At 43.8% G+C, this 27,004-nt stretch overlaps 1 protein-coding gene across 2 annotated transcripts in view; it reads right to left on the bottom strand.

Annotated features, from left to right (window-relative positions):
• Window positions 1–27,004, bottom strand: part of grid1b (glutamate receptor, ionotropic, delta 1b) — a 643,072-nt gene that overhangs the window by 254,251 nt on the left and 361,817 nt on the right. For both annotated transcript variants that reach the window (XM_087844978.1, XM_087844979.1), the window contains exon 3: window positions 21,204–21,488. In XM_087844978.1, the coding sequence (XP_087701104.1) occupies window positions 21,204–21,488 (285 nt within the window). The remainder of the gene's footprint in view (window positions 1–21,203; window positions 21,489–27,004) is intronic.

Here is a 27,004-nt window from a genome sequence, read left to right as displayed (position 1 = left end):
TCACTTGATCTCACTGTTACTGAATAAATTAGAGGCGATAGAAAGAGAAATCAATCAGGCATAAAAGCACTCTTCCCATCTCTCGGTATAATTCCTCACTCCTGCTCGCTCTGGTCATGTTGTCCCTCTCAATCTGCATCACACCATCGGGGAACTGCGTCTGTTCGTGCAGAAGACGAGTCATGATGCTGGGCTACAGCTTGAGAACCTCCATCGCCTTAAAATTTCCACAGCTGATGGTTTAGCTGTGGGAAGAAAAAGAGGCTTTTTTCCTCCATTCAGAGTTAAAACACTGGAAATGATTTGTTTCTGTCTGACATCATCCCAAATATAACAGACCCCAAAACACGCTACCTTACTTTTGAATAGATGTGTCCTAAAATGCTATTCAGCTACTTTTATTAACCTGATTCATGTGCAGCTCATCTTTGTTGGTACAGTGACGTCAGGGATCATGTTTTTCTCAACGTTGGTGCTTCGAGATGATAAAATGGGACTGGGATGGAGTCAGGCTGCTTCGGTCTTCAGTATCAGATTGAATGGCATCACTTCTGAAGTTGCAATATGCACTAATACAGCAATTAATTGTCATAAACAGGCAAAAAAATGCAAATCTGTTGCTAGTTGCATAGAGAAAACTGAACAATAACTGCTTGCATTCAGAGTCACAACCTCCACAGTGACATTTAGCTGCGTGATGGATATTTACCGGTAAAATTATAGACGAGTCTATTATCAGAAGCGCTGCAGATGCAGTCATTGGTGCAGAGGAACTCAAAGTGATGCTAGCAACCTGTTTGTGTTTGTAAGCCGGATCATCATTATCTGCAAATGTCTGCGAGTGATCGCAGTCTCTTTGTTGTCCACAACACAAAGCTCTCCTATTGTTACTGTAGTGTCGGAGCCGTTAGCGAACATTTTGAAACTCTGCTCTGGGTATTGCTCTACATTTTGTTACGTTAGCGAGCCTGCAAACTTCTAATTCAACTGAACCTCATCATTCCTCTTTTACATGGATGCCTGGAGTTATAAAACTCATCATGCATCATGTCTGTGAAGGTTCTCAGGCATCCAGGTCATCGTAGTCTAAGGAGCTTGGAAAGAAAAGTGTCCGGACTTCTTTAAGTTACTTGAAGATGTTTCATCCGAGAAGAATCTTCAGTTCTAAGAGCAACTGGTGGAGATTCCCAGACTTTAACCCTTTAAGACCTACCATAGAATCAAGTCCGCCAGAGCTTATATTATATGTTTACATGCTGTGGAGCCATTTTTGGGACCATTTCAAGTTGCTATACATCAATACAACCATTACAGCCCAAATTTTAATAATATGTCTGCATTAAGTGCATAGTAATTACAGAAATTGCAAAAAAGTGCAATAAACTACAAAAAAATTGAAAATCGTTTTTGTTTTTTTAACATATATTTCTAGTTAGAGAAATTTAAGAGGCTTATCCCTCAAAACTGTAAATACAAAAAAGTTGCACAAAATAGTTTCCCACCACAGGAAATTTATTTTGAGTGTCTTCATAGTTTTATTTTTGAAATACACCAATTTTTATACACTGCAGGAAAAACGAAAATAAATATTATAATGCAAATTTGCAAAAAAGCAGCATATGCATCAAAATAAACTATTTCCAGCAGTGCAATATGAGTCCTAAGCATCCCAGAAACCACACAGAAAGTCATAAAGTCAAACATAACTTTTAAAAACACCAGTATAGGCTCATGAGGCCCTGATGGTAAAAAACTACATTTCCGCGAAAATGACATCACTTCCGGTTTCGGGCGGGTCATGGAGGACATGCGATAGTTCGTGCTGATGGACGTAGGAAGTGTTACAAACAGCTGATCGGATCAGCAAAGCGTGTTTCTGGAATATTATGTTTTTGTTGCTGCAAGTGCTTTTTATGCAGTTTTTGCAAAACTATATGTGGAAGGAAACTGTGACCGAGGACAAGCTGATGGCATAAGATGTAAGTACAACTCCTCCGGTTTCATATGCAAAAACAATTATTGCACTACAGGGATTTAAAAATAGTTACGCAAAACAGAGCGTGCCGCTCCGACCGGTTTTAAAGGGTTAAGCCCTGTGGGAGTTTCCCCCCAAGAGAGTCATGGACCCTCTGCTGATCCTTTACCTAATCACATGAGCCAAGGTGTGACAGGTGTGGGTCACAATCCGCCACTGTTTGGGTGAACCCATTGTTGATCTAGCCCCACCCTATCATGTGATCTATTGAGGTCAGACGGCCCAGGATGTGAGTGGGCGATAAGCGTCACCCATCACTTTTCCTAAACCGAGTTTTGCTTCCCAAGCGAAACAAACAGTGCATGAAAAACACAGGAAACTTCGGTCCTGTGGTCAGAATCTCCTGTGCCGCCACTTCAGACCCGACAAAAAAACATCACTTCATTAAAGTAAAGCGCGCCTACGCGGTTTGTTTCACACACGAGGAACAAACAGCCTGCATGCTCCTTTATTTCCAGGCTTTTCAAAGTATAGCTCAGCTCAATGCCAGGCCTCGGGAAGCTTTTGTGTAGCTTGTATCCTATTTTATTACCACATACAAGATCCGGGTGCACTCCCATTTCAACCATCAAAGCGAGGCTGTACCCAGAGAATGAAAGCTTAGAAATGGCTCTTATATGTTCATGGATTTGCTCAGCTGACACGTCATCATGTAAATTCATGTAAAAAGTCCTCCATGAATCGGGTCCATGAAAACAAGCCATCGTCACATTTTCAGAGGTTACTCAGACATTGCATGACTGGAATCAACAGGCAAATATGACAGAAGGGTGTTAAAAAGCTGTTCTTTGAGGGGACGTGTAGGATGCTTCTGTTTATCCATGTTTAGGTCATCAGCTGGTCACTGGGCTACATGCACCGATACCATCCACTGATTCAGATTCATTCACTGAAAGCTGGGCCATCACAAAAGGCAGGACATTTCCTTTAAGACGACGGGTAAAATAAATTTAGTGATTGTTTCAACTCTGACTCAACACTGTGCTCAGGAGGACTTCGACAGTCAGCAGGGGATTCAGCTCAAGGATGACTCCGGGGTTCTCGCTTTTCATGCCTTCAAAGAAAAATCATTCTTTTATCTCCTTACCTTTTTCCCCCAAGTCTAAAAATCAAGGTGAAATATGTGAAAAACAGCTGCTGCACCAATGAATAATCCCCATCATGAGGTTTTCTTGAAGATGTGTGCTGAACCTTGGACAGACATTTTTGACGAACCGCGTCGGAATAAAATTAGAAGTACTTTTAAAGCCACCGACTCTTCCAAGGCTTTACTTTTCCTCAAGGCTACGACTTCTATTAAATTACAGAAAATATTTGAAACTGTTTATTTTATACAAGGCGGAAAACTAATTTGACTTTTGGTGATGTGGGCAAGAGAATAAAACCAACAAGCTCATTTTGTAAACGTGTCCAAAGATCCCACAGTCAGTCCTGCTCCCAACAAGACTCTCTATCAAATTAGAGACTACTACAGAGGACTGCAAGCAATTTACATTGACATTTGGCTGACATTGCTGCCACGAGATTTAAAGGCAGCAGAATACTTCTTAAATTACAACAAGTAAAGGACGCAAGAGTCAAAGTTTCTTAAGAATCTATTACATGCAGCGGTGAGAGAAAGTGTTTGCCTCCTTCATGATTTCCCGTTTTTTCTGATCATCAAACAATATATTTAAATATTAGACAAAAATAACTCGACTAAACACAAAATGCAGTTCCTAAGTGAAGGTGTGTATTATTAATATAATAACATAATAACTGGTTGGGCCATTCCAACACGTTCTCACTCCCAAAGCGTAACATTTTACGCTAGGTGACAAATCGTCAACATATTACGTTTTCGGCTACCCACCACGTTCCTAAATGACGACCTCGGAAAAAATGAGGAAATATGAGAACCATATGGACTCAATCTACACATGTTCGCTCTTTTTCTTCAAATCGCTTAGAAACACGCTATTTAACATCATTAAAGTCCTGGTTAAGGTCAGGAAAAAGGTTATGGTTAGGGCTAGGGATAAGGTTAGGTTTAGGGCTGGAATACAGGGCTGGAACGTCTATTACCGCGGGAGCGTCATTGCACTGGATTTCAGCCATAACCCGCCGCGTACCATAAGAACGCCGAAGGTCTCCTTTCGCGTTCCTCAGGAACGCCGCGGGTCGTGACAAAACGTTGGCATGTTACGCCTCGGTAGTGAGAACGGGCTTGCCATTCAGAGGTGGACTTGATGCTGTGTTTGGGTCATTGTCCTGCTGCAGAACCCAAATGCCTCAGACTAGATTGCAGGTCTGGGGGATTCAGGCGTGTAACACAATGCCAGAGTTCCCAGGAGTCAGAAGGTCAGAAGATGCTCAGAGCACATATTGATACCTTACTAATGCTTAATAAACTAAATAAAATGACTGACTGTACATTTAATGTTAGAACAAAACCCTTATTGCACATAGTAGATTAATTTTAATCTTCCCCACAGAGCTTCTTATGCTGGGCTCACACTGTGCGATTTTTGGCCCATTTTGAGCCGATTTTTGAGTATTGCGACCGTTTTAGGCCCGATTTCGGCCTTCATCGTGCGTCGTGTAGTATACGTGGGGTAACGAGAAGCGATTAACAACTCGCGACCAGCTCCCGATCATCAATCGCTTGGTGATCCTGAAATCCTCACGACCGTCGTGAGGGTGTCACTGCAGTTTCTCACACTGTGCACGCGCAAACACATAAATGTCGGTGAAAAAGACGGCGCAGTGCTGCGTGTGATCTGGACACAAGCGATGGAGGCACTTGTAGAACTTTGGAAAGCTCATCCGAGCCTTTTCGATGTGGCCTCACAAAATTATCACGACCACAACAACCGTGAAAATAGTTGGATAGACATTGCTGCTCAGTCACAGCTGATTATGTTTTTCATTAGCAGTTTAGCAAAGTTGATGGCGGTGGTGTGCGTGTCTGTGAGTGAAAGACAGAGAGGGAGAGCGAGCGACAGAATTTCTGTTATAAGCTTCATGTTATGGACGCACAGTGTGAGCACCCAGGTCGCATCCGAGCATCGGGCCGTACAGTGTGAGCCCGGCATTACTGAGTCAAACAATCCAAGTGTGCTGGGAGGCAGTAAGCTGCCATAGATGTGCACAGTACACAAGCTAGCAACTAGCTGCAAGACTAATACACCTAAAAGCTAAATGTTCTCATTTAGTTTGTAGAGACAGATTTTGGTTCAAGAGGAAAAAGCTGCAACTTTACAAATTCATCAGCAGACTCGGAGTAAACCAAATATTCGTGGCTAACACAAGAGCCTGGGATATTTAAACATTGATTCATGCAGCAGCTTTAGACCCAAAACTCAGTTTCCTGCTCGCTCTTGGCCCCAGTGCATGATGGTCACATTTTCTGCAGGAGCGATACAATTGTGAGGTTCCCAAACTGAAACCAGAAACCTTTCTCACCTCAGCTACACCATGAGATCAGAATCAGGGTCAAAGCAGTGTTAGTGAACACATACTATGCTTGACATCGTGGCAAAGACACAGACACAGCTCTCACTTTGGTTAGATAAGGACCGGATGGCTACTAACCTACTAAGCTAACCTGGTAAACGGCTGCCTGAGGGCTCAATCACACGTGGCCTCGTCATACTCTCACGGTCGTCTGATTAGAAGAAGAGAAACTGTGTTTGCACAGCCGTTGCCGTCTAAAACTTCATTAGCATCGGGATAGCCGGATTCTCGACATGCAGAGCCACGTGTACGAGGGGCGGGGCTTCAACAAGCCGCCCGCTGGACCAGACCACCGTGGCAAAGAGCTTTGTGTTATCACGGAGAAACACCCTGTGACCTTGCCTTTCTTCTCGCGACGCTGCCATCAGCAGCCAATTAGAGAACATCTTAACAGAGACATCAAAAGGATGCGGCGAGAGAGAGGACATCAGTGGACTACATATGGAGGCAGCAGGTGTCCACACAATATGACTCCAAAGCATGCGGGCCTGCACAACGCCTTATTAATTAATGACTACAATCTACACAGCAGGACTTCAAACAGCTTCACTCACACCAGTTGAAAGAACTGAGGTTAAAAAGGACGCCAGCACGCCGGGTTCATTTTGTTGGATAACCACGTCTTTAACGGCACTGATGGAGACTTCGTTTCATCACCGAAGCTGCTTCGATGCTCTCAGAGTTACACAAGCAACAGGACTTTCAAGGCTTTTGGAGCTTTAATGTTATAAAAAATATTTCAGCATGAATTGGACTCAAACAGAAGGACCGTTGTGTTTCCAGTGTAGCCACAACAGGCCGAGAGCTAACAAGCTAAGAGCCAATGAGCCATCGTCTAACAGCGTTTTGTCTTGGCTTGTGCAGCCTTAAATATGTATGAAGCAACACGAGGTTCTCTCTAAGTGGCTTTCAGACCGGTTTAATCCTCTTGGAGAGTTTAGCCCAATGAGGGGTGAACAGGGGCCGTTTTAAAGTGCAGTTAAATTGACAGGGAAGCATCCATTCATTTCCTTTGTAATTAAAAGAAAATCACAGAGGCCAAGAGAAGGACTGCCAAACAGAAGCGATGGACTGAAAGCAGAGAGACGCACTAAATGGCTTATTATTTAATGGATGTAACAGTTTAGGCAGATCAGACACATGAGAGGTTAAGCACTCAGACCGGCTGGCAGAAGTTCACCACTATCAGAAACTTGCACACTTGCAGAGAACAGAAGCTTTTGTTTACTGTTTGCAGGAAGCAAAATGGTTCTAATGTGAGTATCAGCCTACAAATATTACTGTGCAACACACGGGACTCAGATCTGATGTGCTCGAACTGTTTCTGTTCATCTTTACAGACAAAGGGAATTGTTTGAACACGGAAAATGAAATTTCAATATCATGCAGTTTTATAAAGGGATAATCTTTGTCTAAACGAGTCAGTTTTCAAAGCCAAACAATAGATTAATGAGCCATTTTATTCTAAAAACATTTACTCCTCTTCTTCCTCTCGCTAAATAATCTCTTTATTCCAAACACAGCTTCTTCCTGCAGTGTTTCTGCATAAATGCAGGCTGACGTCACCCTTTGCTTTGGATCTCAACTTTATTTACACAGCGCAAAATCAAAACAACAGCCCCAAGGAGCTTTATATTGTAAGGTCGACCCTACAATAACACATACAGAGAAAAACCAACAATCACATGACCACCTATGAGCAAACACAGTGGGAAGGAAAAACTTCCTTTTAACAGGAAGAAACCTCCAGCAGAACCAGGCTCAGGGAGGGGCGGCCATCTGCTGTGATTGGTTGAGAAAGACTTATTGATACTGTTACATGTCTGTGAATCATTCATTCTGTAACAGCTCTTCATAAATGAGTTACATGTATCGATTTCTCTGTGAGCACCTTAAGAGCAAACACTGACGTATTTTGTATTTGTGTTTAAAATTGTTTCTTTTTCACCTCATGTTGGTATAGAAAGCATTATTGATCTTAATTCAATTCAATTCAATTTTATTTATATAGCGCCAAATCACAACAAAAGTCGCCTCAAGGCGCTTCATAGATACAGAGAAAAGCCCAACAATCATATGACCCCCTATGAGCAGTACTTTGGCGACAGTGGGAAGGAAAAACTCCCTTTTAACAGGAAGAAACCTCCAGCAGAACCAGGCTCAGGGAGGGGCGGGGCCATCTGCTGTGATTGGTTGGGGTGAGAGAAGGAAGACAGGACAAAGACATGCTGTGGAAGAGAGACAGAGATTTTCCCAGTAAGAGTTTTGTGTGGGAATAAGCATTATTTCCCTTCCTGTCACATTTCTTCACCCCTGAAAAATCACTCCTTTTGGTTCGGTTTAAAAGCTAATAAACGTGCAAATAACCAAAACGACTTTTTGGTCAGTTTATCGATTATCTCAAACACACTCAGTCATCACAATATCCAATAAAGCCAGTTAAATCTGAGGGATCGGCATCAGTTTAGAAGCACGGACCATCGTCAGCTGCTTCGGTGCAAACAAGTGACCACAGGTGCACCTGAGAGGCAACAACCCACAAAGGGATTGTTTTAGCAGGTGGTGTCCACAGACCACTGCCCTCACGTTAACCCTTCTGAGTGATTCTTCTCCAGCTTTGCTTGCTGTTGCTGCTTTTCTCGTTGCTCGTAGCCTGAGACCTGCAGGCTGCACAGGAAGTCCAGCCTGTGGCGCGTCCATACATGCTGTGTCTCCCAGGACAGTCTGAAGAGTACGTATGAGATACTGGGAGGAGAGGACGGGGGTGTAGAACCCAGCAACAGGACCAGTATGTTCCTCTGTGTGAGGAGGAACAGGGCGAGCACTGCCAGAGCTGGAGTGAATGTGAGTGGTCGTCTGTCTCTGTGCGTTAGCCGTTTGATAGACTGCTACCCCACCATTCACCCTCTGATATCTGGGCTCACAGGACAATACTCTGCCTATTTCAGTGTTTCCCCCTGATGATGATGATTGCATATTGAAAACAAAAAGAAAGTACAAGCATTTTATTTTCAGAGCATGTGAAGCAAAGGAAGAATGTGGACTGAGCTGAAAACATTTGCTGTGAAATCTTCAAAGCCTGTTTTGACTCGATGACGCTGAGGCGGTGAAGGCTGAGCAGTAACCACAACCTGCTCACTGCTTTGGTTTAGTCCTTTAATTTAATGAGTATGGGTGAAGTACACAGAAGCACAGCCACACAGGTTTAAGCGAGAGCGCACTCGGTATGCAAACAAGCTGCACGAGGAGGCCGAGACATAAATGCATCGTAGCAGCGACGGGCCTCGGGCGCAGCGCTCTTCACTAATCCACCCTGTTTCTCCTCCCACTCTACCCTTTTCACCTCTCTCTAATTTACTGCGCTCTCTCGTTCCTCCCGCTAACTCCGCATTTTAATATTTTATACTTTAATCATTTTCATTTTAATCTGATTCTTTTCAGGCGCTTTTGCTTGCATAGAGAGCTCAGTACTCTGGAGAGCCGCGGTTCATCTGATCATTCTTGTCAGTGATGAAACATTCATAAAATGTCAACAGAAGTGCGCAGTACGATTCAGTCGCACGGCGCCGCGGCACAATGGAAACACGAGACGCCGTCGCCTTGAATCCACTGAAGAGGAAACACGCTGACTGTTAACGCTCACTTTTCTGTTTGTGATGTGAAGAGCAAACACACATCTGTCATTTACTGTTTGTACAGATGAGGCTGGTGTAGTTTTACCTTCTGTTTTTAAATCAAGAGCCACATAAAGACTGCAACACCTCTGAGTGATGCAGCGTTTCATGTTCTCTTTGTCTATTTTTGTTTATTTAAATTTCAAAGCCAATAATGTATTAATCTGTCAGCCAGTGTCCCCTCAGTGGTGCTGTCATAGGTATTATTTATGTGACTAGTTCAGTGTGGGGTCATTTAGAGAGAATAAAGGACAACAAAACCCACCAATCAGGAGTTACCGGGGCAATGAAGAAAAGATCTGATAACAGATGAAACCTGGTGGTCACTGTGTGGTACTGCAGGTCAAACAAAGCAGGGAGGGATTTTAATGCGAATGAGTTTCCAGGTTGTTTCTGACTAGTGTTGGTCAAGTTACTTGAAAAAAGTAATAAGTAACTAATTACTGATTACTTCCCCCAAAAAGTAATCTTGTTACTTTACTGATTACTTATTTTCAAAAGTAATTAATTACTTAGTTACTTAGTTACTTTTTAAAAACACGATTTACAACCTGAATAGGTGATAAAGTGATAGATCTTTCAGCCCAATTCTACTTTTTCTGCATAATCATCATACAAAATGTAATCAAATGGAAAAGTCTCTTTTTAAAACTTGTTTTATTACTTTTAATCTTTTAACTTTATGCATCAAGCAAACATTAAATTATCTGCAACATTCTCTGACTGGAAGAAATTAGTTTAACATTTAAACCTATTTTCTGCACATTCCAGCACATAAAATAAAATATTTTGTGTGTTTACACTCAGTCTTTCAAATAGATGCAAGTAAAACACAGCAGAAAATAAATAAAGTCAAAGACTAGCGGTCCTGTTGCTCTAATTTCACCTGTAAAGCAGGAGTGGGGTAGGCGGAGGGTTACCCTGGTGCAGGTGTGCAGCGGTCAGTGGAAGAATCTGCGAGTTTCTCTGTGAGTTTCCCATTACGTCGTAGCTACTCGGTGCTTGCTCGGAAGTTTAGGGGTTTTTCGCTGTAAAAAGAAGTTTTCTTCCCACGCACAACGGACACTAATGTTTTTGTCACTTTTTATGGAATCAAACTCAAAGTAAGGTCAGTACTTCCACGCTTTAAACGCTGCACGCTCATACTCTCTCTGCACTCGATATATGATCCATTGTTGATCTGCACACAGCTGTTGTCACGAACGTCGCACTCGCTTACGTCACTGTCATGAGACATTCTCGCAAAAAATCACGGTTTTAGTAACGCAGTAACGCAGCGTTCCTACGGGAAAGTAACGGTAATCTAATTACCGTTTTTGCAATAGTAATCCCTTACTTTACTCGTTACTTGAAAAAAGTAATCAGATTACAGTAACGCGTTACAAGTAATGCGTTACTGCCCATCTCTGTTTCTGACACATGCAAATCTTTTTCCTTTCCCACAGATTGTACACTTCCACACGTGGATGAACCTCAGATCGTCTCCATGCTCGATGTTGCGGCTCAGAGGCCCGAGGACGAGCCTGACTTTGGACAATAACGGAGATTTACAGCACAGACAAATGAGCTACATCATACTTCTCAGTAGGATTATAGTGTTGCTGATTTTGTTTGTATAATGGGATATGCTGATAAGAAGAAAACATAACGCCATCTGACTTATTATTTAAGTGAGCCAGTCAGCATTTTTGCTGCTGTACTGCTGCCTCGTCTTGTCGTTGCTGCAAATAAGCCGTTACATTAATGTGCAGCTTGTTCCTCTTTGCTGATCTCCATCCTGAAAATGATTACAAAGCCTGGAGAACTCATAACAACAAATCAGTGTCGTACCAAGCTCTGCTGCTACTCTCAGTGCTGTGTTTTTATCCTGCGCAGCGCTCCGTGGAAAGACAGGATGAGCACACGGAGGATGAATGCATGTGGAAAACTGAGGCGACAACAGTGATACTGAGATGTGTCCACACATGTGGGCTCACAGTTGTTGATGCAAGTGTAGCCAATGAGAGTCAGTCAAGCCAGATGCAGCCAGTCGGGTTTAAACAGTGGTGAAGTCATCCGTGTGAAGCACAGGTAGAGGTCTATTTTATCCAAAGTGCTCCATCGACTCTGCAGTAATGACTGAAATGTGTCTGAATGTCTTTTAGGACCTCAGTAAGTCCATTTTTCCTCTTTTTGAACCGTTAGCCACCGAGATTTCACTTTATGTTTAGCATCTCGTTTTGAGCGGTTTTTACGCTACCTCAATTACAGAAACTGCTTTTGGAAATGAGCTCGAGTCTCTTTATTTCCTCTCTCCTTTCCTCCAGCCGGCAGCTTGTGTGGCCCCGTGAAATACTTTCCACGATTTATTGGTGTTTTACACTGGAAAAGAAGAGGTGAGTGTGCTTATTTACCCTCCCACACACACGTACGCACTCTCTGTCGATATCTTTATCAGCGTTTCTCTGCGGGACGGCCGTCTGTTCCGCCTGACAGCTGCCTCTGATTAGGTGTTGATGAAAAACACAGTTTCCCAGAGCGCACTGCAGCTCGGCTGTCCATCCGTGCGCTCGGCCGGCCGGTGTGCGGCCAGCGTGACATTTGGAGTCTGCGGCTTTGATGCGCCTGAGCTGCTGCGTCACGCTCAGTGAAGCCACGCAACGCCGGCCATATTGATACCCACGTAGAAGGGCAGAAATCAATCGTCCACTCTTGTGCTGTGTGGGTGTGTCTTTATCTCCACATCCTTTCTTCTGCCAGCAGCAGGGCTTTAGAAAACCTGCAATACCCCATTTTTCAGGTCGTTACTCTGACATGTTGCACTCGTTCACCTCGTGGTGGTAAATGCTGGATAAACTCTCGAGGTCAAGGCAACTTTCAATAAGTCAGATGCTATTTGGATAAATAATAAAATTTGGTTGAATAAATCCTAATGATTTCATTGACCTCTGACCTTTTCTTAAGCATCGCCCTCGCAGGAGTGTCAATCTCCCACAAAGTACTTCTCACTGATGAATAACCCCATGACCCTCCTCGCTCTGCAGCGGCTGGAACACGAGGTCTTTTCATCATTCCTCTGTTGATGGAGCCGTTAGACAAGGAAGGAAAAACTGTTAAAAGAGTTAAAGAGTGAGTGAAGAAGAAGCACTCGGTGCATCATGGGAAGCCCCCACGCCCTCACGCTGTTTGCAGTCCCACAGCGGCTCAGACCAGACCAACTTGGCTTTCAAACGTGGCCACCAGTGGAGAAGTTTAGGCTGCTGCTGCAGAGCTTTCACAGCAGCCTCAGCTTCTGGAGAAATCTCCAACAGGGAATTTATCTGGCTCCTCACATCACGCTGGAAGCTCCGGGCCGGCCACTGCAGCTCGTGATGAGGAGCAGAAGATCCCCGAGGAAGTTTTGTGGGAGGGAAGTGAAACTGTGAACACACACTCAGCTGCACATTTGCACTGAAGCTACGAGGGAAACGATGTCAACACAGCACGGCTGCGCTAATATTTGATTTAAGGAATGTCTCCCACGCGGACACAACTTTATTATATGTTGATAAAACATTGTAATTTGTAATAACGTGCAGGGACGTTCCATTAACCCTTTAAGACCTACCATAGAACCAAGTCCACCAGAGCTTATATTATATGTTTACATGCTGTGGAGCCATTTTTGGGACCATTTCAAGTTGCTATACATCAATACAACCATTACAGCCCAAATTTTAATAATATGTCTGCATTAAGTGCATAGTAATTACATAAATTGCAAAAAAGTGCAATAAACCACAAAAAAATTGAAAATCGTTTTTGTTTTTTAACATATATTTCTAGTTAGAGAAATTTAAGAGGCTTATCCCTCAAAACTGTAAATACAAAAAAGTTGCACAAAATAGTTTCCCACCACAGGAAATTTATTTTGAGTGTCTTCATAGTTTTATTTTTGAAATACACCAATTTTTATATACTGCAGGAAAAACGAAAATAAATATTATAATGCAAATTTGCAAAAAAGCAGCATATGCATCAAAATAAACTATTTCCAGCAGTGCAATATGAGTCCTAAGCATCCCAGAAACCACACAGAAAGTCATAAAGTCAAACATAACTTTTAAAAACACCAGTATAGGCTCATAAGGCCCGGACGGTAAAAAACTACATTTCCGCAAAAATGACGTCACTTCCGGTTTCGGGCAGGTCATGGAGGACATGCGATAGTTCGTGCTGACGTCTAATCCAATGTAGGAAGTGTTATAAACAGCTGATCGGATCGGCAAAGTGTGTTTCTGGAATATTATGTTTTTGTTGCTGCAAGTGCTTTTTATGCAGTTTTTGCAAAGCTATATGTGGAAGGAAACTGTGACCGAGGACAAGCTGATGGCATAAGATGTAAGTACAACTCCTCCGGTTTCATATGCAAAAGAAATTATTGCGCTAGCTTACGTGGTTGCAGAGCTACCGGGATTTAAAAATAGTTACGCAAAACAGAGCGTGCTGCTCTGACCGGGTTTAAAGGGTTAAATTACAGGAGAATTATGCTGTGTTATAAAATATTAACGTAAATGTTAAAAATACAGAAATGAAGACATCTGAGGAAATACAGGGGGTGAAATAATAACATAAACCAGTCTAGTGGGAAAAGGTGAAAAGCTAAATATTAATGCAATAAAAAACCTACAGAAAACATCATCAAGTAAAAAAGAAATAGGATGTAAAAAATGATTTTTAAGTCGGTGAAATTTGAAAACGTTGGGTGGATGCAGTCACCCAGCAGGAGCACAGGAGATGAGGATGCTGCCTGAGTGCAGTGGGATTATTAACAACTCATCAGGAGACTAATAACCTTTAATTATTCGTCTTCACTGAGATCTTCTACCTGTTTATGTTTATTTGCTCCCCGTGTTGCAGCAGTCGCCCAAGAATGCTCGTAAAAATGACGCCCAGCTATCAAAAATAAAAAGTGCACGACGTCTCCTCTTTATTCTGGCTCATGAAGGGCGATTCTTCTACCACGGCTACGTTTGTGCTGCGAGGCAGCAAACATCTTACTTATTGCCCTTTAGGACAAAATTGCACCAGAGAGGTTTTTTTGAGCTCTGAGGCTTCGGATGGATGAAAAAGTAAAAAAGCGAGGGCGGAAGGAGGCGAGCCGAGGAGCTTCTTTAATCATCATCACGACCGACTGACAGTCCCGGACGGTCGGCGCAGACTCGGCCAGACAAGCGAACCAAAAAGCCCATCTGCTCCTCGTATCCCTCAACGATGAGCCTCTAATCTGAATAAATGGGCCTCCTCGGCTCGGCTCGCGCTCATAATGGCCTCGCACGTCACGCAGAGCGAGGAGGAGGAGATGAAGACGAAGAGGGGTTAGTAGACTTGCGCACGTGTTCAAAGTTGGCGTCGAAACTCGTCCTCTGTTTGTTTTGCCTTTTCTCACCTTCTTCTCTGCTGGACGTGTCCTGCTTTACAGCGCCGCTCATGTATTCAGGCGCGATGTTCACTGATGAAAGATGTTACATGAAATCCATAAAAGGTTTTCAGAGAAACAATGAATGGTTGAGAGAATACAGACTGACAGAAATTAGGGAGGATTAGCATCAACAGGAAAACAAGAGGATCAATACGCGTGTGTGATTAGGTCCAGAGAGCAGGCCACGCGTGGCGTAGCAAACCAAATCTGCCCTCTGAAAGGACGATTACGCTTGAATGGAAAACCAATAAAAGCTGCACGGCGATGAGGAATCTGTGAGGAAGCACTACCGACAGAAAACAACGCACCGGCAGCTGAGCAACATCGCGGTCTGGCAAAGCTCGCTGGACGTGTGGGCTGAACGTGTGCCAAGTGTCAAATCCACTTTCTTTTAGGCTTAAAATGGCACTGCAGCGTAAACATCACTTTGCTCCTAAATCTTCTGCCAAGATCCTTTTTTCTGAAGGAACAGGCGATGATTACACGCCACGCCCTCGAGTTTGCTGTTCACTCATATTTGAAGGTTTTGAAGTCACATCAGAGTGAAAGGAAATCACCGTCCACTTATTGATGTGGCCTCCAGCCGCTGGCCTCTTCTGAGCCAGAGCGCCGCTGGACACCACTGACCGCTCACAGCTCTGTGAGCAGCGGCTTGATGTCGCTTCCAGGTGAACAGACATAAACCACAAAAGTACGAATGGATCTCTGAGCTTTTCGAATAAACTGAGCAAATAAACCTGCAAAGCCTGAAATCAGCTCATCATCACAAAAAGTTAACTTAGAAATAAAGACACAAAACACAAAGCGTGAGGGAGACGCAGCTGAAACCTCAGGTGTGCAAACACTCCAGAAACATCCAGCCGCAGTAACGATGATCGATATGCACACAGCCGCTCCGCGCACACTCCGACGCCGCCTCGACTAATTGGTAAGCGGTGCGGTTGGATCACGCAGCGCAGCGTGTCTCCGCCACACTGAAAACATTCAGTTTTTTCTCACTTAAAAGATCCTCCACACTGTTCCCAGCTACCTTTGAAGTGAGCTCTTCACTTCCATTTAACAACCAAACAAACAGCAAACAGGCCGATTAAAGCGCTGCGAGCTGCTGCGTCATTGATCCAATTAAAAATTCATTTACAGAGGATTGTAAAGACGCTTTTATGACACTGAAACATCTGTCAACACGTTACGTCGCTCAGAGTGAACGTTATCATCCAGTCTAAGTTTGAGCTCGCAGCGCTGCCGTGTCATTTCTCTGCTACAGTCCAGCATCCTCGACATCCACGATCCGTGCACGGCCACCAAAACAGTCATACTGTGTTTATTACAAGTCTGGCCCCTATTTTGGGCCAATCAAAACTCTTATATGACAGTGACTCATCTCATCCATCTGTCGTGAAATAACTGGCTTCTCTCAGAGTGCAGTAAACATGTCTGTCATGCAGCGTGGCGTATTAGTCAGCTGGCGAGCACCCATTCAAAGCCCGAGCCAGTTAAATAAGAGTTTGGGTTATTACAGGGTCCTCGGAAAATTGTTGTTCCCTGTAATGTTCCCAAAAAGTCTGAGAGCAGTGTGATTCACAGCTTTGTTTATTCTAAGAACTGCAAGAAGAATCAAATTTCCTCTCTGTTTTCTTTCCAAGCTCAATTTGTACAACAGCAGAGAAAAAACATTTCTGCTCATTTGCATTAGCTCCATGCTCTTAAACTTAGAGTAGCTTTGCATGATTTCCAGCTCCATGCTCTTAAACTTAGAGTAGCTTGGCATGATTTCCAGCTCCATGCTCTTAAACTTAGAGTAGCTTGGCATAATTTCCAGCTCCATGCTCTTAAACTTAGAGTAGCTTTGCATGATTTCCAGCTCCATGCTCTTAAACTTAGAGTAGCTTTGCATGATTTCCAGCTCCATGCTCTTAAACTTAGAGTAGCTTGGCATGATTTCCAGCTCCATGCTCTTAAACTTAGAGTAGCTTGGCATGATTTCCAGCTCCATGCTCTTAAACTTAGAGTAGCTTTGCATGATTTCCAGCTCCATGCTCTTAAACTTAGAGTAGCTTTGCATGATTTTCAGCTCAAACACACCCCGATTCGTTTCACACAGGGCCTTGGTGATGGAGGCGGAGCCTTCTTTGATATCATACAGATCAGACACTGCTATCCATACTTTTCCTTCATGCTACAGCGCTGGTGGAAGGACAGAAGCCAGCCTGTGCTATAACTTCATTAAGGCTGGAGTGGAAGCAGCAGGAATTTAAAAGCCTGGATAAATAGACTCAGCCGGCGTGGCTCGGTGCCACTACACAGGGAGAGAAGAGTGTTTTTGCAATTTTAGCAAAGCACACCTTCACCTCCTCACGTGATGATAATTACAACATTCCACATGAAATGATGCGTCTACTATCAAATCAGCTGAGCATGCTTTCAAATCAGTGAAATCTGAGCTTCTCAAACCTTCAGAAACTCTTCGAGGAATCGTTGGGTTTGTTCAGCGAGGAGTGAAAATCCATCAGCTTCTTTCACACAGTTATGCAGCAAGTTATTAACAGGAGAACATGATGCAATTAACTGACAGCTGTATTGAATTTGGCAGTTGGATTGATTCACGTCTCTGGTCAAACAAAAACATCAATGCAACCCGTTTGTGGTTAAATTACGCCCATGCTTTTACTCCTTTCTCATAATGTCTCCAGTCCTCAAGATCTAATGGCTTTCCCAGCTTTTGCTCCCCTTGCAGCTCCGCCTTATTACATTTTGTCACATATAATGTCATCAGCCGGCGTGATCCTCGACAGCTCGTCCATTTGTTCACCTCCTGCAGCCACGGCCTAACTCTGCGCTCGGCACTGACAGCGCTGTTTTGTGAGGGAGTCCCCGCTGACCCGAGCCAGATCAGAGGTTCAGGCGGAGCTCTCATTGCTCGACCTGACGCTTGTTCATATCAGAGCTGCAGGGCAGCTTCACAGCAGAGCACGGCATCCGTTAAATCTGTCCAAAGACCGGGGCTTTTACACCCCCCGACTGTGTTCACTTGACTATTCACAGCAAAAAGCAGAAGAAAAATCTGAAACACTGGCACACGGCTGGTGGGTTTTTGTACTCGGAGCTCTATCTCTTTCTGTTTTTTCCTTTTGTGTGGAAAACTGGAGAACCAGCCCCAATGTTACCGTTCAGGTACCTCGAGCCCCGACGACGGAGTCTGATCAGATTTATTCTGCTATTCGAATTCTCACATTCATTCTACTATTCAGCCAACTGCAGCAATGTGATTGCAACAATAAGCCGAACGCTGCAACATTACAGGGAGAGCAAACAAAATCATAACGAAAACATCAGAGTGCAGCGTCTTCACAAAGGCTCCGGCTGTTACGTGCGCCGTGTTTGCTTTGTGGCGCCGAGCTTCGCTGTGATATAGAAGCTATTAAAAGGAAGAGGCGGCGACAGCTCGTGCTCACTGACAACATTATAAATAATCCACTGATAGTTTTTCACATCGTCCAGTTGCACGCGCTGCACTAACTAATGCACACCTTTCACTCAGAGCAATGTTCAGAGTCACAACCGTGACAGCGATGCTAAGGTTGGGGTGGTTCCTGTCACATGGACGGTTTAGTGTGGAGGAAGTGCAGCAGCACGTGTTGCAGCCTGTGACACGCTCTGCAGGACTTTCTGTATTGAACCCAAAGCTGTTGGGACAAATGACTTGCAAATATCATAAAATTATATTTTATATAAACCAGAGAAAACATATTAAATCCTTAAAGTGAGAAAATTTACCGTAATTAGCTGAAAAATGTTCGTCCAGCTGTTTCTTTTTAGCACTACTTCATTTCTGCCCCTATTACATTTATTGATTTTAGATTTTACTGCTTTCATCAAATTCAGCTGATATTTTGTATGAAATATGAGTTTTTTATGTGGTCTTATAAGATCTGACGATTATGAGATTTGGTAAGCATGGTTGTTATTTACATTTTACAAAGCGTCCCATCTTTTCTGAAGATGCAAAAGTCTGTTAAATCCATTCTTCAGTGGATCGTCTACACCAGGGTCACAACCTTTAACACCCAAGAGCCGTTTGGACCCAGTTTCCATGGAAAAGAAAACACTGGGAGCTGCAAATACTGTTATTGCTTTTTTCCTTTATGCTTTGTATGAACACCTAAAGTGTTGCTTATCAAATCCATGAAGTGCTACAGAGAAAGTTACATTATATTTATGTAATGAACACATTTTGAACTCTTAAAATTAAAAAGTTTAACTTAAATTATTCATAGACCAAACAAAAACTGTAGTGAGGCGTCATCCTTATATCACCTTTGGGATTTCGCAGCCTTGACCTGAATTTTAAAAAAATAATTGGAAAAAATCACTCAACTGCTAAAGAAAATGAAAAATAAATATTTGCAAAATATCTGAATAAATATTTATTTCACCTGGTTAATGTGTGTCGGGGCGTGGTCTGCAGCGCCGCTGCAGGGGAGGCGGGCGCACCTGAGCGGCATCTGCAATCACACCTCGCCGCCTTAAAGTCTCTGCTCTCTATGCTGTTGTGTTGGTGTGTGTCGGGCTGTGAGCTGCAAAGCTACAGACGCCTGTGTGTGAAAAGTAGTCAATAAAGAAAAAAGCGTGTACATGCAAACATCGTCGGGTTTGTCTAGCACAACCACTCGCTGGAATGAGACAATTCTACTACAACAGCAAAAGCAAGAAGTCTGCAGTGATATGTTTACAATGGGACTTCTGCTCCTGAACCTCTGCGCACAGCGTCTTGACTTGGCCTGCCTGGGGTCGAACGTCTCCATAAATGCACAGCATTTCAGCAGGTATGGTTTATGCGAGCGTGACGCTTATTTTGAGCGATGAAAAATGATAACACATCATTTTACTTTTATATTTCAACATCACAATAATCTTCCAATTTAGAGCAACACGTTTAAAAAGAACACAAATAAAACACACTTCAGTTAAATACTTGGAGCCGCAGTGAAGCAGCCACATGATTGGATGATTCGAGTTTTAGATTAAAGAACAGTTAAATACCCTGAACCTACCAAGCCAACCAATCACCGTCTCTGAGGTCTGTGAAGTCTCTGTATGAACTAATACTGCACGCCTGCAGCTGCGTGACGCTGTGTAGCTGCACGTTTGCCTTTTGGCCTCATTCGTCACTGAGTCGCCGGTTCGTTAATAAAGGATTCAGATCCAGGCCTGCAGTTACTGATGCACTTACTCTAAATCACTCTGGATAAGAGTATCCGAGAAGCTAAATGCCTGCATCTGTCTATATCCTTATATTGTAATTGCCACCATCCTCTATTGATTACACTCAAAAATCCATTGAGCCTAATGTGATTTCATTAAGATACAGTCCAACCGAGCCATTCCAAACAAATCCGGCGGGCAGCAGAGTCGATCTAAAAAAGTTTTTGTTCCAGCGTTCTGACGCAGACACATCGAAAATCGTTTAAGTAGTCGGGAGTTATTCCTAATGGTTTTCCAATTCTATGTCCACATGCGTCCCATGTGAGTAACGGGAGGTAAATGTTAAACAAAAGCAGAGAGGCTATAGCTGAAAGCAACTTATGGAAACACAGTTTTGAACTGAAATCCATTTTTGTTCAGGTGAACAAGGTTATTTGTGTTCTTGAAATAAAATGATACCGCCGGCTATAAAGACGCTGCAGCTTGATGCTGTTTGCATTACGAAGCCCAAAAATAGATGGAGTAGCTGTGACTGCCAGAGGGAGCAACCCAGGCACGTATCAAACAGTGTAAAAGAGCAGGTTACTCATCAAGGAGCCGTGGCTCCACGCCACGATACTTGGTCTGAGGTAGGGCATTAAAGGATCCTCACTGCTGAAACCCAAAGGAGAAACAGGCACCCAGCAGAGTTCAAATACCAACAGCCTCATCTCAGCAGCAGCAAGAAATACAGTCAGACATCTAGAAATAAGACTACCAACAGATTCCAAGAACATAATGCAATGTTTTTGGGGAAAATTCCACTGATGTTTTAGCTTTAAGGAGGAAAAATCAGCACATGAAGCTGCAAATCCCACAGCATCGAATGCATCACTGAGGGAAAAGTGCAAATCTTCACACTGACTAAACAAGACATGCAGAAAGCTGAGAAAGCGAGCCAATTAAAGCTGCCACTGACGCTGGAAGTGAAGAAGTTTGATGTTCTCCACGAGGCTGCAGCTCTTCATATAACCAGCAGCGTTACCACATTTGACAGATTTCAGCAGGATCAGGATCAGTTTGATCCCAAACGAGACCACAGCTTCCAACAGTTCCCTAAACTTGGGGTGTCGAACTCCAGGCCTCGAGGGCTGCTGTCCTGCAGGTGTTAGATCTCACCCTGGGTCAGCAAACCTGAATCAAATGATTAGTTCATTACCAGCCTCTGGAGAACTTCAAGACATTTAAATCAGCTGTGTTGGATCAAGGACGCCGACCCTCGAGGCCTGGACTTCCCCCCCTGCTGTAAGCTTTCTGCGTGGCTCAATCAAAGACCATTAACGGGAACTTAAAACGAGATAACCATCCGCTCACTCACCGTACTCGGTGTCATAAAACACGATGAACTTCTGCCAGCGCAGCTCCTCCACCAGCGTCAGCATGACGTCATTGAGGCGTACGGGCGGCCGGGCGGCCAGCGTGTAGCGCTGCCCGCCGGGGCTCGGGTTGAACTGGCAGGCAGTGCGAGGAGATCCTTCGCTGTTCCTCTGGATGTACAGGTGTGGGATGTGCATGGCGTCCGTCAGGGACTGCAGGGCGCTCGCTGAGGCGCAGCCAGTAGAGGTCACCAACGCCAGGATGCCCTGGTTCATCAGCTCACAGGCTGGAAGGGGGAAAGAAAAATGGAAAAGTGAGCTTTGGTAGACAAATTATAAATTATGAACTTATATAATTATAAACTGCAACATAACCAGAAACATTATTTGAAAATCTGGAGCAAGCACAAAGGCTGCAAAGAGTCCTGCAGAAGCCCAGCTCTAATTTGAAAAAATGCCTCGACCTCTTGTTGCTTTCCGCTCTGAAAATTAGGCCACATAAATCTAGAAGAAAGCCTGACAGGTAGCACTAATGTTTACCCTGCCATGACCTACTTTGAACTCTTAAACCTGCTTTCTGCTTTTCAGGCAGGAGAGTCGATACGGATGATTAAACAGGCCACATATCCACTCTGCCAAGGCTCAGTTAAAGGTTAAAATTTGGCCGGCCTCACTGGATTGACTGGCAGATTCATCGGAGTCATGTAAGGACCACCCGCTCAGCTGTCCAACCATCAACCAACTGCCAATAAACCCGAGCGAATACTGCACACACTACAATATCCTGCACATCAGAATACACTAAATGACACATTGAGAAGAAAATAAGCGAGCCAATCAGATCAGCACCTAGGGATTCAGAGCCAACCCCCTCGCCTCGTCCTCCCAACCTCCAAGTACGAGCAGAAGCACTGCAGACCTCACCATCCACCAATAGGGAACAACAACACAACAACGCAAATACATTCTGACAAACCAGGACCCACACAGCCTTTAGCATACCTATAACTATATACACACAGATGCTGCATGTGTCCTGATCTTTATCTCACTCTGACGTCCATCCTATTAAATAATCAGGCCACAGATGGATATCAGACAGTTCTAAGGTGTTTTTGTTTTGATGAATTCATTTATGTTTATAAACTTTTAGGAAAAATGTGTTTTTTGAGTTCTTTTAACCCTTTAAGACCTGCCATAGAACCAAGTCCGCCAGAGCTTATATTATATTTTTACATGTTGTGGAGCCATTTTTGGGAGCATTTCAAGTTGCTATACATCAATACAACCATTATAGCCCAAATTTTAATAATATGTCTGCATTAAGTGCATAGTAATTACATAAATTGCAAAAAAGTGCAATAAACTACAAAAAAATGTAAAATCGTTTTTGTTTTTTTAACATATATTTCTAGTTAGAGAAATTTAAGAGGCTTATCCCTCAAAACTGTAAATACAAAAAAGTTGCACAAAATAGTTTCCCACCACAGGAAATTTATTTTGAGTGTCTTCATAGTTTTATTTTTGAAATACACCAATTTTTATACACTGCAGGAAAAACGAAAATAAATATTATAGTGCAAATTTGCAAAAAAGCAGCATATGCATCAAAATAAACTATTTCCAGCAGTGCAATATGAGTCCTAAGCATCCCAGAAACGACACAGAAAGTCATAAAGTCAAACATAACTTTTAAAAACACCAGTATAGGCTCATGAGGCCCTGATGGTAAAAAACTACATTTCCGCGAAAATGACGTCACTTCCGGTTTCGGGCAGGTCATGGCGGACATGCAAAAGTTCACGCTGACCTCTATTCTAACGTAGGAAGTGTTACGAACAGCTGATCGGATCGGCAAAGCGTGTTTCTGGAATATTATGTTTTTGTTGCTGCAAGTGCTTTTTATGCAGTTTTTAAAAAGCTTTATGTGGAAGGAAACTGTGACCGAGGACAAGCTGATGGCATAAGATGTAAGTACAACTCCTCCGGTTTCATATGCAAAAAGAATTATTGCGCTAGCTTACGTGGTTGCAGAGCTACTGGGATTTAAAAATAGTTACGCAAAACAGAGCGTGGCCGCTCCGACCGGTTTTAAAGGGTTAAAATCCATCCATTCTCTTCTGCGTATCACCTATCCCAGCGGTGATGGGACGAGAAGCGGAGTACACCTGGACAGGTCTTCAGTCTGTCGCTGGGCTCACACAGACAGACACACTCAAACATTAACCCCTGCATGTGTCTGGACTGTGGGAGGAAGCTGGAGTAACCCACGCCAGCATGGGGAGAACAGCCAAACTCAGAAAAGCTCTGGTCAGATGCTGGATTTGAAGCCCGAACCTTCGTCAAGTTTCAGGACCACGGACAGCGCACAGGGGTTTCAGCGTGACCATGAGCTCTATCACATGACTGTTTCTACTGTTGGACCTGATTCAGCTGCAGGCACTCTGACAGTACATGAAGTATAGATCACAGATACATGCACAACACTCCTCCGTGAAATCTGCACATCCAGTTTCCACTAAACGCCCCCAGAAGGCCAAGGGCTACACTAAAACTTTGATGTTTTATCAAATCAAATAACAAGTGCATTGCAAAGATCTCTCCATGTCCTGTCGTATGATTTATTATTCGATATCGTTTCTTGACATTTTTCTTCAAGGTCTGCTTTGACACTGGGCGCTAACAATGAAGGTCAAAGTCCATTAAAACCAAAATGAAAATGATATCTTGAGAACTGTGGACGTCAGGCTCCCTGTGGAAGACTAGTCTACAGTCTTACATCAGAGCCTGTCAGTTACTGGAGCTGTTTCCATCCTACAGACTCTTACTGCCAGACAACAGTAAGTGTGTATGATGCATGTATGACATACGTTTATATTCTTTTCTGCTGCTCCCGTCCTGTTTGTAAAGGACTCACAGCTGTCATGTCGTATTGAAATGCAGTTCCAGCACAAGTGTAGCAGCAGCATCGCCCCCGGGGCTGCATGAACCTTTGACCTCTGGCTTATTACCTGGTTTGTGCAGTTGTACCACTCTCTTCCTCATTCCCCTACAACCCCCCGACAGAACAAGCCTCCCTATCAATCCTTCCCTTTCAGACCTCTCCTTGCATCCTCCCGTAACACCTTAAGCTCTCCAAACTACATGAGCTGCCGTGTTTTCTGAACGCAACATAAAATCTTCCCTCTGATGCAGCAGCCACCCCCTCCAGGACTGTGTCTTCACTAAATCTGCTGCCATCATCCGGTGCTTCCACGCTTTCTGCTGCCCTCTCCCTGCTGAAAAATGTTTGGGATCAGGACCCGTGAGGAATGAAATCCAATCGAGCGTCTGCCAGATAAACGTCCCGAGGGTTTTCATGCTAGCGCTCTGCTATGTTTCCAGGTTTGTTGAAATCGCTCAAAAATACTAATTTTACTCCCTAAGAAGACCTGACGCTTCATCTGAGCACAAGAACCATGTGCACCCGTCATTTATCCCCCAATAAGACTTTGGGGAGATTAATGCAAAAGTCTCCAACTCTTCACTTCATCCACTAACATCGTCATTGTCTTTTTTGTCTCTTTGCTGCTGATGTGACACTAAAATCTGCACTGTTTCCAGCCTCCAAACACCCGTGTAGCTCTCGCTCTCTAAGTGCTGCCTGTGAAATCTGAGCTCTGCTTCCTACTGAGATAGTTGCTCTCTGTATTTTTCCATCCTCAGGCAGCGACACTATCGTCCCCGACCTCACCTCTCATTTAAAACCATCTGTTAACAAAGACGTGGAGCTCAAAAACCCTCCTTTTCCACAGTGCTGAGGCAGCACAGAGGACCCAGCTAATCGTTCCCTCTGAGCTCTTCCCCTGTTTGAACGAGGAACATCAAACCCTGTTCAGACCACAGAAGTCAGAGCAGGAGGCCAAACTGCAGACGGCACGCTTTAAGTTCCCTCAAAGCCCTGATTTCTTCAGCTTCGCATGAACTAACTTAATGTTTGCACGATGTCACAGTTAATCATCCATAACAGATCAATGACGACTTCATCTGTACGGCGAGTTGCAAAATGAATTTCAAACTTTGACGTTTGAATAAATGTTTGAAGATGCAGCACACACGTCCACACTCTCAGTTTCAAACTAAGGCCCATGATAAAGGCTAAGAGATAACCTGTAAAGATCTTCTGTTGTTTAAGAATCTGTGGAGGAGGAGACCCAGTTAGAGGATCGGAGGGCAGCATTTCAGACGGGGTGCAGTGAGAAGCTGCAATCAGGCCCAGTGTAAAGTGCAGACGAGTTATTTTGAGCCGTGAATCATGCAAAGCTACTTCAGGACAGTCAGCAGTGAGCAGGACAGGTGCCCTTTAAGTGTTGGGATTTGTTAAACAGAGCAATAAATCATACTTAGGAGAGCATGTTGCATGAAAACAAACACTGGGGTTAAGAGAGGCTGTAAATTTTGCTGGTTTGTAGGTTCATTAAAATGCGTCTCCAGCATTTATATTCAGGGCAGAAATATGCCTCATGCAGAGCACACTGACTGCTGATGGAGCTTACAGCGTTTTTTAGGAGACAGGATGTGGGAGGGGTTTAAAATGGACATCCTGTTGCAAATCAAAGCAAGAAGTCAGGATAGATAAAAGTCCATGTGGATTATTTTGGAACATGCAGCGGTTTGAGAACAAGATTTGCTTTCCTATAGATGCTGCGAAGTAAAACGATGTGCTTCCTGGTGGATCTTCAGTTATTTTGACTGCTTAACGGTGCCAGCTCCTTTCAGATGATCTATTTTCACACATATTTTCTTTGAAATGTCATCTGAAGCTACACGGAGATGTTTTCCCTCTTAGACACTTAGACAGCCGTAGTTTAAAGCTCTCCGGTTAGAGCCCAACTTTCTCTGCAGGAGAAGATCTGTCCAGACTGAAAGGTCAGGAGATGCTCCAAAGGGCAGCAGGCATGTTATGACCGAGCTCACCGGGGGAAATGTGAAAAATACTGCTGGGGTAGAAGAGCGTAAAGCACAGCCAGGTAGTCCTCCGCAGAGGAAGAAAAAGGAAATGGCGTAGCAGAACAGCTGGCTGGTCACAGCTGCTTCTCAATGTTTGACGAATGAAATTTGGCTGAACTCGGGCTGAATGTCTTCGAGCTGCGAACAAACGGAGGACGGGGGAGAGATCATCAACATTCAGCCAATTTCTGCACGAAATTCATCTTTATTAACAGAACGGCGTTCAAGTCCTGCTTCGTCAGCATCCGACAGCTCGGAGAAGCGATGACGGGGCAGTAACGGCACCAACAAAATGGAAATAGTTTCTGAGATAATGAGACAAACGTCGGCGCCGTGAAAATGGAGCTAATGAACTTGCACTGAAGGATTTAGAGTGTAATCTTGTATTAAATTAGTAAATGTTTTTTTGCCAGATGAGATTGGAATTGAGCTCATAGGTCAATTTAATAAACATAAATCAGGGTGTCGGAGCTAATCCAGCACAGCGCTGAGGTCAGGTGGTCCTTGGAACGTCCACCTGCAGGAACGTCATCGCCGCTTTCACCTGGACGCCTCGGCTCTCTCGTCAGCTTCAGTGGCTTTATTGTTGTTTTCCGATTCATAGACACGGTGTGGTGCTGTGGCGTGCTAAACCAGGGGCCCGTTCTTATTTTTCATGAGATTTCAACACTGATTATCTGCCTGAGCGCTCTCCATCATTCCACGTGAACATATGCAGTTGTGGTCTTGTTCACGAGTGATGGGAGAAGGGAGCCGGAGATCGACAGACGGATTGGGGCTGCAGCTGCAGTGATGCGGACGCTGCACCGGTCCG

The sequence above is a fragment of the Neolamprologus brichardi genome, chromosome 8, assembly GCF_056152115.1.
Source record: "Neolamprologus brichardi isolate AB-2024 chromosome 8, ASM5615211v1, whole genome shotgun sequence".
In the NCBI taxonomy this organism is placed as follows: Eukaryota; Metazoa; Chordata; class Actinopteri; order Cichliformes; family Cichlidae; genus Neolamprologus; species Neolamprologus brichardi.
The sequence above is the reverse complement of the archived record's forward strand: the minus strand, read 5'-3'. Positions and strand labels throughout refer to the sequence as shown.